The sequence below is a fragment of the Narcine bancroftii genome, chromosome 1 (genome assembly GCF_036971445.1).
Source record: "Narcine bancroftii isolate sNarBan1 chromosome 1, sNarBan1.hap1, whole genome shotgun sequence".
NCBI classification, from domain to species: domain Eukaryota; kingdom Metazoa; phylum Chordata; class Chondrichthyes; order Torpediniformes; family Narcinidae; genus Narcine; species Narcine bancroftii.
The window spans coordinates 96,409,142-96,422,131 of record NC_091469.1 but is presented as its reverse complement, the minus strand read 5'-3'; the positions used below and the strand labels follow the sequence as shown (position 1 = coordinate 96,422,131).

The 12,990-nt window shown below is 46.3% G+C and overlaps 1 protein-coding gene across 2 annotated transcripts in view; it reads left to right on the top strand.

Annotated features, from left to right (window-relative positions):
• Window positions 1-12,990, top strand: part of LOC138761194 (chloride intracellular channel protein 4-like) — a 58,882-nt gene that overhangs the window by 38,659 nt on the left and 7,233 nt on the right. For both annotated transcript variants that reach the window (XM_069932929.1, XM_069932937.1), the window contains exons 4-6: window positions 1,996-2,121; window positions 5,411-5,514; window positions 6,839-7,002. In XM_069932929.1, coding sequence (XP_069789030.1) covers window positions 1,996-2,121; window positions 5,411-5,514; window positions 6,839-7,002 — 394 coding nt within the window. The remainder of the gene's footprint in view (window positions 1-1,995; window positions 2,122-5,410; window positions 5,515-6,838; window positions 7,003-12,990) is intronic.

Genomic DNA, 12,990 nt, shown 5'->3' with positions numbered 1-12,990 from the left:
TTCTTGTTTCCAACTCTGAACTTGTGCACTCTGGTTTTATGTTCCCCAATATTCAGGTTGTCTTTGATGAAGGGTCCAACCAGAAACATTAACTCTTTTCTCTTCTCCCTGATCTGCTCATAGTTCCAGCATTTTCTGTTCTTCATGTTTGAGATTGTGATGGAATAATTGTGGACAGAGCAAAACTAGTGGTTGTAAATATAAAATGGTCACCAATTATGTGAAAAAAAAAATGTTGCCCCGGAGGAAGTAAATACAACACTGAACTCTTAAATCCTGAAACTGCAGGGGCTGTGCCCAAGATAGGGGCACCTATCCTCGACAGTGAACCACAAGGGTTTGCAGGCTCTGTGGGAGCACCAGAAATGGAGAAACTCCCCTGTTGAAAAAGAGAAGCCTGGAAGATGACCCAAAAGGACTGTGACCACTGTCGCAGGCCAGTAAGGGACTCATTGGCTGAAGGATCCACACAGGCTGCAGGTTGCTGGAGACTGGCTCCTGTAAACCAGGTATCAGTACTAGGATTTGAGAGGGCACTGAGGGCAACGGCTCCCTCCCTGATCACACTGGAGGTTTGGATTTGGACTTTGGGTAGCGACTAGATCGAACAGGGGTCTGTGCAACTGCAGAGGCTGCGGGAGCGATAGAGGTGAATCCACAGGCACTCAGTGATCTTTTGCTTCTTTTTCTCTTACTGTAAGAAGTGTCGGGCAATACTAATGGTGACTCTTAGTCTGCCTTATGGCAAACTAAAGGAAATGTTGTGTAATATTATGTTCTGTAACCTTGAAGATATGTTGCCAACAATGGTCTAAATTAAATTACCATAATGCATCATGAGACAAAAATATTTATTTAGTGTAAAAACAAAATGATGTTTCAATAATGCAGACAGATCTTTTGTTGGTGTTGGAGTAGTTTAGGGTAGATGGGAAGGTTAATGAGTCCGATAGCTGTTGGTAGGAAGAGTTGTAGTTGTCTTTGAAGCAAGAGGATGAGGGAATTTGTGAAGGTACATTGAAGGGGGAACACATCAAGTGCAGAAGGAGGAAAGAAACAGCAGGCTGCGTTGATGAGGATAGATGACAATGGCTGACAACGGGATTGAGCTAGGCACTGAAGTCCTATGATAGGTTTCATCAGAACAATGGATACATAAAATCCTGCAAAATAGTAGCAGGAGTCAGCCTTGGAATGCAGGCCTAAGTGTGACTCCATCCTGCCTCATATTGTGGGATCTTGTACACATACAGGGCAGGATGGGATTGATGGGTATAGCCCAAGACATTACAGGCAAAACCCATCCTACATGGAACACTACCACTGGAGAGCAGCAGTAATCATCAAGGATCCAAACCACCCAGCACGAGCTCTGCTACCATCATGAGAGAGGTATAGGTGCCACAAGACTCATACCACCAGGTTCAGGAACAGCTGCTACCCCTCCACCATCAGACTCCTCAACAACAAACTCAATCAGAGACTCACATAAGGACCCTTACTTTTGCACTTTTATTTTCTCTGGATATTGCACAGTCAGTTTGTTTACATTTATTTTCATGTATACAGATCCTCTTGAGTTTTTTTGGACTATCAATAAGTGGTAATTCTCCCACGCCTGCAGGGAAATGAATCTCTGGGTTGTATGTGATATCATGTATGAACTCCAACAATAATTTTTTAAATTTAGACATACAGCACAGTAACAAGCCATTTCAGCCCATGTCCATGCCGTCCAATTTACACCCAATTGATGTACAGCCCCAGCACATTTCGAACACTAGGAGGAAACCAGAACCCCCGGGGAAAACCTACGCAGACACAGGGAAACATGTACAAACTCCTTGCAGACAGCGTGGGATTCGAACCCCGGTCGTTATCGCTGGTGATGTGAAGGTGTTGCGCTAGACACTACGCCAACCGTGCCGTCCTAGCTGAACTTTGGCCATCGCCCCATTCCTTTTGTTTGCTGCCATTGAATTATCTTTCTTGAAGGAACCCGGAGGTGATGAAAGAGATTGCTCCAGGAAGTCAACTTCCCCTTCTTATCTACAACGGTGAGGTCAAGACAGATAACAACAAAATTGAGGAATTTCTAGAGGAGATACTCGCTCCACCCAAGTAAGTACGATTACATTTGATCTGTTTGACCAGCAATCATATTTGTCATTTGTGATGTACAATGATATTTGATTTAAGTATTAAAATGAACTTATTAATAGCTGTCTCTTCATGTGCTTTGTTCTACTCTTTCTGCCCATCATCCATCTCCGCAAAGCTTGTACCCTTGACCCTTCCATGTTTCAAGACACCCTCCATTTCTAACCTTCCTTTCAAGTTCTTTAACACATTGTATGATTCTTAATTTGAACATATTATACTCGGAACTCTTTGTTTGATACTGTTTACTGGTTACTACCCCAGCACAGCACCAACATAGCTCCTATCAGAGTCAGGTAGTCACTTAGCCTGTACTTTCCCATTTGCTGCAAGCCTAATCTAATGTACTATTTCAATACCTTCCCCCACCCCCCCCCCCCCCACCCCCAGAGTTTGTCTCTCACCCACATACTCGGGGAAATTCACAAAGCTATCAATCCACGTGCTTTTTGAGATGTGGGGAGAAACCAGAACATCTGCGGGGGGAGTGGTGGGGGGTGGGGGGAAGGGGTGTGCAGGAAGAAAAACCCTGCACTGTCACAGAACGTGAAAACTCCACGCAGTCAGAAGCCTGGGTCACTGGAGCCACGAAACAGCATCTCTTCTAGCTGCACCAATGTGCCTCCCAAATATTCTCTGCTGGTACTCTTTCCCACCCTTGTCTGTAGTCTCTTATACAATTGATGACACCATCTCTCCACATTTGGTTATTACAGAGGCCCATGCAGACTTGGATCCACTTATTCATTTACCCCTCTGTTCTTTCTGTCATTCCTTTGCAGGTGTGTCTTGGTTTTTAAATTTGGGAATTGTTTTTGAATCAGATTCCACTTTTGGGAGGATAATACACATCTGAACTACTTACTGAGTGTAAAGCTTGTGTCATAAGAACATAAGAAATAGAAGCAAAGGGAGGCCATCCAGCCCATTGAGTCTGCTCTGCTATTCAATAAGAGCATGGCTAATCTGATGATAGGCTCATCTCCACCTACCTGTTTTCCCCCCATATCTTTTAATTCCCCTACTAGCAAAATTTTATCCAATCATTAATATGTTTACTGAGGTAGCCTTGACTGCTTCCATTGGCAGGAAATTCCATAGTGACCTCTCTTAGTTCTTCACCACCATTGAGGCCGATTATAGAGCACACAGATTGATGTGCAAGGCCCTTTAAGCTGAAATAGTGTAATTGTGCTTATGGCCGACTGTTCCTCGCACACTGTGTGAACATTTTTGCACCCAGAGTGTCGTCAGTTACATGATACAATCCTATTGGCCTCAAAGTAACAAATACACAATTGCAAATGCTGGAATGTTGAGTGAACAAGGGGGATCTGACCCAAAACATTGTCTGGACACTTCTCTCCATGGAGGCTTCCTGACCTGCTGACTTCTTCTAATCTCTTTGCTTAAATAAAATTCATAAACAACATCACGTATCACACCCTTTTAAAGAAATTGATCATATTTTCTCACTTTTCTTGGGACATGCTCTGACCCTCCTGGGTACAAACAGCTTCTCTCTGTCCACTCTGTCTCATCCCCAATTAGTTTTCAACATCTCAAAATAATGTTTGTTTCTCTTTAATCTATCCTCAAATTCCTTTGATTTGACAGTGAACACCTGTCTTCTGACATTTAGTTGTATTAAAAAAACGTTCCATTATGTCTCAACTTGTTGTTCAAGTTGCACAGCCTGAGGCAAAAGTGTTACATTCCAATAAATACTTTTATTGTTTAATCATTCTCTGCTTTAGAATGGTTCTCTATAACTGACAGTGGGAGCACTCGTTGAAATATGGATGCTGATACGTGAAATACTATTCAATGTTCTGATGCTCAATTTCAGGTTCTCAACAGGCACCAGAAACCAGACCTCACAGGTGCATTTTTATGATGCTCAGGTTATGCAGGTTTTGTTACTTATCTTTGATACTGAAGCAAATGAATCTCCACTGTTGTGGATGGGAGAGGAAACAAAAAAAAAACAAGGCCAGTTAGTTTAACACTGGTCATGAAAATACTGGAGTGTATTGTTAAGGAGATTATCATTTTTGGAATGAATACATTAATAGGCAGAGTTGATGTGCCTTAACAAAAGGGAGTTTGTCTTAAAATTTGCAGAATTCTTTCAGGGAAGAGCAGAGTGGATAAAAGGGGAAGTAAGTAATGATTTGAGATTTGAAATGGCTTTTAGTAATTTGCCAGAAAAAGATCACTGCATAAGGTCAGGGCTTGTGTTGGGGACAGTATATTAGCAAAGAAAGAAATTTGGCTAACTGACAGAAGGAATAGAATGGGAATAAACCGAGCTTTTTGTGACTGGCATGCTGTAACAAATAGAGGGCCCAACATATCAATGATCATTAATCAGGTCCAAATTTACTCATTAAACAAAGATCAGAGAAACTCCAATGAGATGCAGACAACTGAAATGAGTGACAAGAAGATAGCAAATGGGATATAAAAATGGAATAGGAGGTCATTTGCACTTGTAGGAAGAACTGAAGAGCAGAATGTTACTTAACGGGTGTGAGATGCTGCTTTAAACCTCTCGGTAAGCTCGTACAAGAATTGCTGTTACAGCGACAAATTAGGAAGGCAAGTGGAACTTTGACCCTGCAAGGAAGGATGAAATGCAGGGATAGGAAAGACTTGGTATAGTATACAGGGAATTGATAAGATAACATTTGGAGAATGCTCTTGCAATATTTTTCTATGGTCTCCTACAATAAAGATTCAGTGGATTGCTTTTTAGGACGAGAGAGGGTTATATTTTGAAGAAATATTCTGCCAATTGGCCTTGTGCTCTCTGCAATATAGCAGAATGAAATGTAATCTTGTAATATAGAGATAAGCAATCTCATTGAAATACATAAGTGTCCGACTGGACATGAAGGTGATGTGATATTAATGGGGACGCATTAATTTAATGAGACACAGTGTTAGATGAATCTCTTGGGACCATGATGATAAAGAATTCCTTCTCCCTGGAGCCCAGAATCTTGAAAATCCTATATCATTGGAGAAGTACAAATATTAAATGTTTGAGTATGTTCAAAAAAGACCAATGTAGATGAATCAGGGTTATGGAAAATGGGAGGAAAAATAGTGGAGTTGAAATCAAAGAGCAGATCAGGCATGGTCAATGAAGGTGGAATGGACTTATGTGACCTCTAGCTCTTGGTCCTGTCATTCAGAAATACTGAGTGCGGCATTTAATTTATGTTTATGTCTTTATTCACATCAGGTACCCTAAACTGGATGTGAGATACAAGGAGTCCAGGACTGCAGGCAATAATGTCTTCCAAAAATTTTCAGCTTACATTAAAAATCCACTTCAGAAAAATGGAAGTGAGTTTATTATCTGGTCACTCAGCTGTGACATTGGGATGCTAATTAACGCTAGGTTGTTTGGACTGTATCTCCTGATAACAACACAGAAGGAAGGCATTTGACCCAAAAGAAAAATAACAGTTCCTATAGGAGAGTAGCTGTATGGATAGAAATCAGCATTATTTTTTTTTAAATACATTTTACATTTAGAATACAGAACAGTTACAGGCTATTTTGGCCCACGAGTCCTTGCCGTCCAATTTACACCCCATTAACCCATACCCCTGTACATTTTGAATGGTGGGAGGAAACCAGAGCCCCTGGAGAAAACCCATGCAGACATGGGGAGAACATACAAACTCCTTACAGCCAGCGCGGGATACGAACCCTGGTCTAGTCCCTATCGCTGGTGCTGTAAAGGTATTGCTTCGCCAACTGTACCACCCTAATTTACCCAATTTTGGTATAATAAAGGATTTGAGAGCAAGGGCTATGAGTGAGCAAATTTTGAAGACTTCAGTGCAAACTTATTTGCAATTAACTGCACCTCAAGCACAGGTGTAGAATCAACCCATTCAGGCCACACACCGAGGTTGGCATTTTCATTTCGAACTCTTGAAGTAGATGAAGGTAAAACGGTAGTTAGTACAAGTAACTCTAATTTCTTTCTAGTCTAATTTTGTGAACTGTATGATGGCATGTTTAAAATTTGAAGCATTGCTTCTGACTTCGTTCTTACCAGTACACAATTTTGGCCATACCAGTGTGCTTGCCACCTTTGGAAGCAGCTATCAGAGGTCCACCTCTACAACCTCCTACACCCATAGACTTCTCAACGGAGGACCACAATACAGTTTTCTTTCACCTTGAAAGTTACACAAGCTACTTTGCTGATGCCATGGATGGTAAAATTCATCAATTCACCCCAGTGGTTCCACTTTTCTCCATCAAAATCATTAACAGTTGGTAATAGAATAATTGGACCCATCCATCAGATCCTCTGACCTGCCCTTTGTTGGTTTGTTGACATTTTGTCCTTCTCAAGAAACCGGCCTCGCCTTTCTCTTTCTGCTGCTAACTATATATTTTCTCAATCTGCTGATTAAGTATCCAATCAATTCATTTAGGTTCTGTTTCCAAATTGCAGATTACTCTTTCAGAGTATTCTCCCTATTTCCTGGTGGGGAGGGTGGGGGGAAGGGCGGGTAACACCCCATTGCCATTTTGTTGAGCTAGTATCTGGTCAGAATCCTGGCTAGCTCCTCTCTTTATCTGCCCTCACTGTTGATAAGAGCAGTGGCAATCAGCTGGGGGCTCTGAACTGATGAATTTCTGTGCTCAGATTTTGAGAGGATGTTCCTGAAAGCACTCTTGGAGCTGGATCAATATCTGAACACGCCTCTGCCGGATGAGGATAGCACCCACCCTTCAAAGAGGTTATTCTTGGATGGAAATGAGCTGACGCTGGCAGACTGCAACCTCCTACCTAAACTCTACATTGTTCAGGTGAGTGAGAGTTAAGACTTGGACCTTAACATTGAGTATATCTTCTCTGGGATAAACGCTTATCATCCAACCATTCCTTGGGTTGGATTAGAGGCTGATGTTCCAGACTGAGACAATGGAGAGCACTGTCTATTTTATTGACATGGAATTTGCAGTCATTACCTTGACTATAATCTTTAGAAACATGAGCTATTAATAGCTGACAAATGCAGAGATGGGTTCAGCCAGCTGATATGAAGGGAGCACAGTGGCATGTCAGAAAGTTAATGCCTCACATCTCCAGTGACCAGGTTTCAACCCTGACCTCTGGTAATGTCATGTAGAGTTTACATATTTTTCCATGTGACTCCATTTTCCCTGGGAACTCTGGTTTCCTCCCACAAAACAAGAAATTGGCAGGTTACTTGGCCACTGCAAATTCACCCTGGTATGTAGTAGAATGGTGGAATGTGGGAAGAATAAAATGTAGATGACAGGGATACAATGGGCCAAAGGGCCTGTTCGTTGGCTGCACAGTGCAATAGCTTGTGGATGGAGCTCATCCTGTCTCTCTTCCCTTTGCCAAAATTTCATCACAGCTTATCCTATCACCCTGCAGAGTTACCCCTTAACTGTTGCAGCTAGCTTCTGGCAACAAGTTTGAACTAGGGGAAATCAACAACAAAAGACAAGTGCAAAGATTAGGGACCAACACTTTCCCTTCAAATCCCCTTTCAAACCCCTTCCCTTCTCCATTTATGACCCCAATGCTCTTTTTGCTTTCGATGCCGCTAGCATACCAGAAAGACCTTGACCATCTACCTATCAATATCATTCATGATGTTATACACATCTTCCTTCGCTCCAGGGAAAATTAGGGTCTCAGCCTAACTAAAATTATCTCAGCCTAACTAAAAGATTTCCAATCCAGGCAAGTCTCCTCTTCCCTCTCTTCAGCACGATCACTGGAGAAGAACCTGTACTTCATCAGTCTGAATGGAACTTCCCCTCACCACCCCACCCCCACCCCTCATGCCCCTGCAGAATCTGGGGAGTCCAACATCTGAGTGGATCACCAATTAGCAAGTTTAGAAAGTTAACACTCGCACATGCACTTGTAGAAATCCTGATGGTGCTGGTGTTTCCCTGCAAAACCTGAGTTAATATTGCGTGGGTTTCCACAAAATGGGCTTGCATATTGACTCTAGATTACACTGGATTGTGGGTGTTTTGGGTGTATTTTATAGATTTTTGGACTGCTGATCACAAAAATCACCTTAATTTTCCTATCATGCACCATTGTTTAGATTTAACCCATTTTGTGATTTCCTGTCATATTTTAAATAAACTGGTATATTGCCCACAAATAAAGCTGTTTTGGCCAGTTCAAGCATGCCTGGACACGCACTCAGTGCCAGGGCTATGCAAATAATGTCTTGGGCCTGGGCATGCTTATTCAGGTTAGATGCAATCAGACTACAAGTTGTACCTGTTTAATTTGGCGATGTTGGAACTTGGACTTGAACTTGGAAAACCGAAAATGACTGCTAAGGGAACCACCTATATAAACATATCAATGGCAGAACAAAGCATAAAACAGGAAATAATACCGTGGGGCAGCATGGTTTGTGCAGTGGTTAGCGCAATGCCTTTACAGTGCCAGTGATTGGGACCGGGGTTTGAGTCCTGCGCTGTCTGTAAGGAATTTGTATTAACGGCAGCAGATTCAAACGTGCCAGGCCATAGGAGTTTCTGTACCACAGAGCACCAGATAAGAGAGGGTACAGCCTTTATAAAAGCAGCTCACATATGCTATGCATTACATTGATATAGATTGAATGCATGTTGATGAACATTTTCATCAGGCAAAGGCATTTATTATCTTCAGGAAGATTCAAAAGTGTAGAAATATCTCGGTGATATCACAACAACTGTGATATATTTTGTTACAACTCTGGCAAGTATATGTGTGGTGTGCTGTCGGTCAGAAGCAAACACACAAAACCGAAAGACTGTACAACAGGCTTTCTTTGACGTAAATTTCCACAGAGCCAGCTGCTCCATGCTCTTCTGCAGGTACAGAGGTTGCCCCCTGCAGAAGGGATTCATCCCCTTCTTTAAAATTGACCAGAGTGGGAGTGGGGGGGGGTGGTTGCAGTAAAGCCCCAAACATATTCACAATATTTACAGATTAAGACAGTCTGGCAGTCAGCGGAGTCTCAGCGACTGTTGCAGGACTGGCTCCTGGTCACTGGTCGGTCGGGGTGTGGGGGGCTGAAGGCAGGGGCCGGAGTGGCTGGCGTGGTGCAGCGCAGAGAGGTAGCCGGGGGGGGAGCCAGGGTTAAGTTGTATGTATCGCATCAGATGGGCAGGGGGGGCGGTGGGGGGAGGTTTCGTCCCCCACGGTTGTAGAATATCCTTGGGCACCAAGGAGGTCTTGAATGCTGTCAGGAGAGTGTCAGGCCAGCGGGGTCCTGGGCTGGAGGATGCGGTGTTGTGGTGGGTGCTGATGCCAGTGCCAGGTCCCTGGTTGAGTCGGTGTCCTCCCTGCCGCTGCCGAACCTAACGTAGGCATAGTTGTGGTTCGCGTGTAGGAGGAATACCTGCTCGACCAGGGGTTCGGCCTTGTGCGTCCACAGCAGGAACACAGGTCTCAGGGATGCGAACCTTGCCAGGAGGGACGTTCCCATCGCCAATGATCTGGGGAATGAAAAAAGATGTTCGTGGGGGTTCTTGTTGGTAGCCGTGCACAGAAGTGACCGAATGGCATGGAGTGCCTCAGGAAGAGCATCCTGCCAGTATTCTACGGCCCACCCTTTTGACTTAAGGGCCAGAAGAACTGCCTTTCAGATCACCCTGTTTTTGCATTCCACTTGCCCATTACCTCTTGGGATGAAACTAGTGGTGCGACGAGTTGCGATGACCCTTGATGACAGGTACTGGCGTAGTTCCTCACTCATGAAGTTAGACCCCCCCCACCCCATTGCTGTGGATAAATGCGGGGTAGCCAAACATGGTGAAGATCTGTGTCAGTGCCCTGATGATGGAGGTGTCAGGGCAAGGAAGGCAAAAAGGAAGCGGGAGTACTCGTCTATGACCGTGAGGAAATAGATGTTGCAATTCGTGGAAGGCAGGGGCCCCTTGAAATCCATGCCAAGGCAATCGAAGGGCCGAGTGGCCTTCACAACATGAGCCTGGAGTGGGCAAAAAAAGCGAGGTTTGCATTCCTCGCAGACCCGGCATGCCTCAGTCATGGTCTTGACGTCCCTGATAATGTATGGGAGGTTCTTGGACATGATAAAATGGTATAAATGGGTGCTGCCTGGGTGGCAGAGGGACTCATGCAGTGCCTGCAGCTGGTTGTCGTGGAGTGATGCGCAGGTCCAGGAGAGGGCGCCAGGGAAGTCGTTAAACTTCCCAGGACGATACTGGATGTTGTAGCTATATGTTACCAGCTTTAATCTCCAGCACAATATCTTGTCGTTCTTAATCTTGCCCCTGTGTGTGGTGTTGAACATGAACGCCACTGGTCACGAAGGAGGGTGAACCTCCTGCCGGCCAGGTAGTGGTACCAGTGGCGTACCACTTCCACAATCGCCTGGGGCTCCTTTTCAATGGTGGAGTGCCCTAGCTCGGAGTCGTGGAGGGTCCTGGAGAAGATGACTGGGCACACCCCTTGGTTGAGGGTTGCGGCGAGGGCTACAACAAAGGCATCGCTCTCCACCTGAAAGAGGGAGTCCTCATCCACGGCCTGCATTGTGGCGTGTGTGACGTCCTGCCTGATGTGCATGAATGCTGCCTGCTCCTTAGGTGGGAGAGGAAATGTTGTGGCCTGGGCCAGTGGGCGGACCTTATCCAAGAAGCGGGGAACCCACTGGGAATAGAATAAGCCAAGGCACCTGCAGAGGCTTTGAGCATGGGGGGGGGGGGGGGGGGTAGGGCAGCTCCATTAATGGGTGCATCCATTCTGTATCTGGGCAGATGACACCATGTGCAATGATGTACCCCAGGATGGCGAGGCAGGTGGTGCTGAACATGCACTTCTCTTTGTTGTACGTGAGGTTCATCTCCTCGGCAGTTTGGAGAATTTTCTCCAGGTTGGCATCGTTATCCCACTGGTCGTGGCCGCACATGGTGACATTATCCAGGTACATGAAAATCACCTTTAGCTTGTGCCAGTCTACCATTCGATCCATCTCCTGCTGGAAGACAGAAACCCCAAACGGAACTTGGCAGAACTGGTACAGGTGCCCGTCTGCCTTGAAGGCGGTATAGGGCTTGTCCCATGGGTGGATGGGGAGTTGGTGATAGGCCGACTTCAGGTCAGTTGTGGAGAAGACCCAGTAACGGGCTATCTCTTTGACCATGTCAGCTATCCTTGGTAGGGGGTAGGTGTCTAGATGTACCGGTTGATGGTCTGGCTGTAGTCCATGACCATCCACAGCTTGATTCCACCTTTGACCACTAGGACTTGGGCTCTCCAAGGGCTGTTGCTGGGCTCTATGACACCTTCCACCTGAAGCCGCAGCACCTCCGCCCTGATGAAGTCTCTGCCTGCGGCACAATAGCACCTACTTCTGGTGGCTATCAGCTTGCAGTCTGGCGTAAGGTATGAGAAGAGTGTGGGAAGAATGATGCGCAGTGTCGAGAGGCTGCAGGTGGGCTGGTGCTGGTTGGACGGTGCGATGTGGAGCGTGAGTGGAGGTAGTGGCCCCCTGAAGGTGAGGGTGATGGTCTGCAGGTGGCATTGGAATTCTAAGCCCAGGAGGACTGGGGCACAGAGTTTGGGCATGACCAGGAGCCTGAACCCAGTGTATATCTCCCCACCCCCACAGTCAGATCGGCTGAGCAGTACCCAAGGGTATTGATAGTCTAGTCCTTGGCGGCGAAGGCGATAGAGAAGGTGGTGGGGTGAATTTTTAGCTTTAGTGAGTGGGCCACACTTGGATGAATGAAACTCTCAGTGCTGCCACTCTCGATTAAGCACTTTGTTACCTGTCCATTGATTTTAACGTCCTTCATGGAGCACCCGTGGTTGAGGGGAATGCCGCTGGTCAATGTGGTGGCTGCTAGGAACATCTCTGGATCCGAGTAGTTGTTTCCCGATTGTGGAGGCGAGTTGTGGTCATCAGAGTCCACTGCAGACATTGTGAGAGGTGAGTGTCGGCCGGTGGTGCTCTCTGTAGTCATGGGGTGCGGCGTGTGGTGGTTAGTGGTGTCCAGAGGCGTGGGGTGCATTAGTAGGGCGGCCTGGTCAGTGCCCGTATTGACCACGTCATCATCACTGGAGGCCAGGGGGGACCTCAATGACGGCGGCGTCCGCACATGTCTGGCCCAAGATGGCGGTGCTGTGTGGGGGGGTGAGGCATGGCCGGCCTTCTTCCCCTGCTGTGCTGGGGAGGTCACATCATGTTGCTGGCTGTCGGGGAGGGTGACGTCACCACGGCCAGCAGAAGTGATGTCATTCTGTAGACCGGAAGTGCCGTCGTTGTAGTCTTCAGTGTGTGTGGCATTGGCCAGAGCGAGGGCGGGGCCGGCTGCATGGTGTGCACACTGCGATCATTGCTTGCGAGACCGGAAGTTGTGTCGCCGGGGCTGGGGAGGCCGGAAGTGGCTGCGGGAGCAATGGCGTGGCCTGTCAATTGCACATGGCATGGGCTGTGAGGGAGGGGGGAAGATTGTAGAGGGCTGCTGAGCTGCCAGCTGGCTTTGAGAGGCATACCTTCGCGAAATGGCCTTTCTTGCCGCATCTTCAGCAATACTGGTTTTTGGCCGGGCAGTTTGGTGCGATTGATGATCAGACCCACACCGAAACCCACAGTACTTATAGCGCCACTGCGTGCCTGGAACAATGAAGTTTTCTTCCCCAGCTTGATCCAGGGCCACAGTAGCTGAATGTGCTGACCACAAGGAGGCCTGAGGAAGCCTGGAATTGAAGGCTTCGGTGTGCAGGGCTACTGTCTCCAGGGTTCAAACTACCTCCACTGTTTTGGCCAGAGAGTAGATATT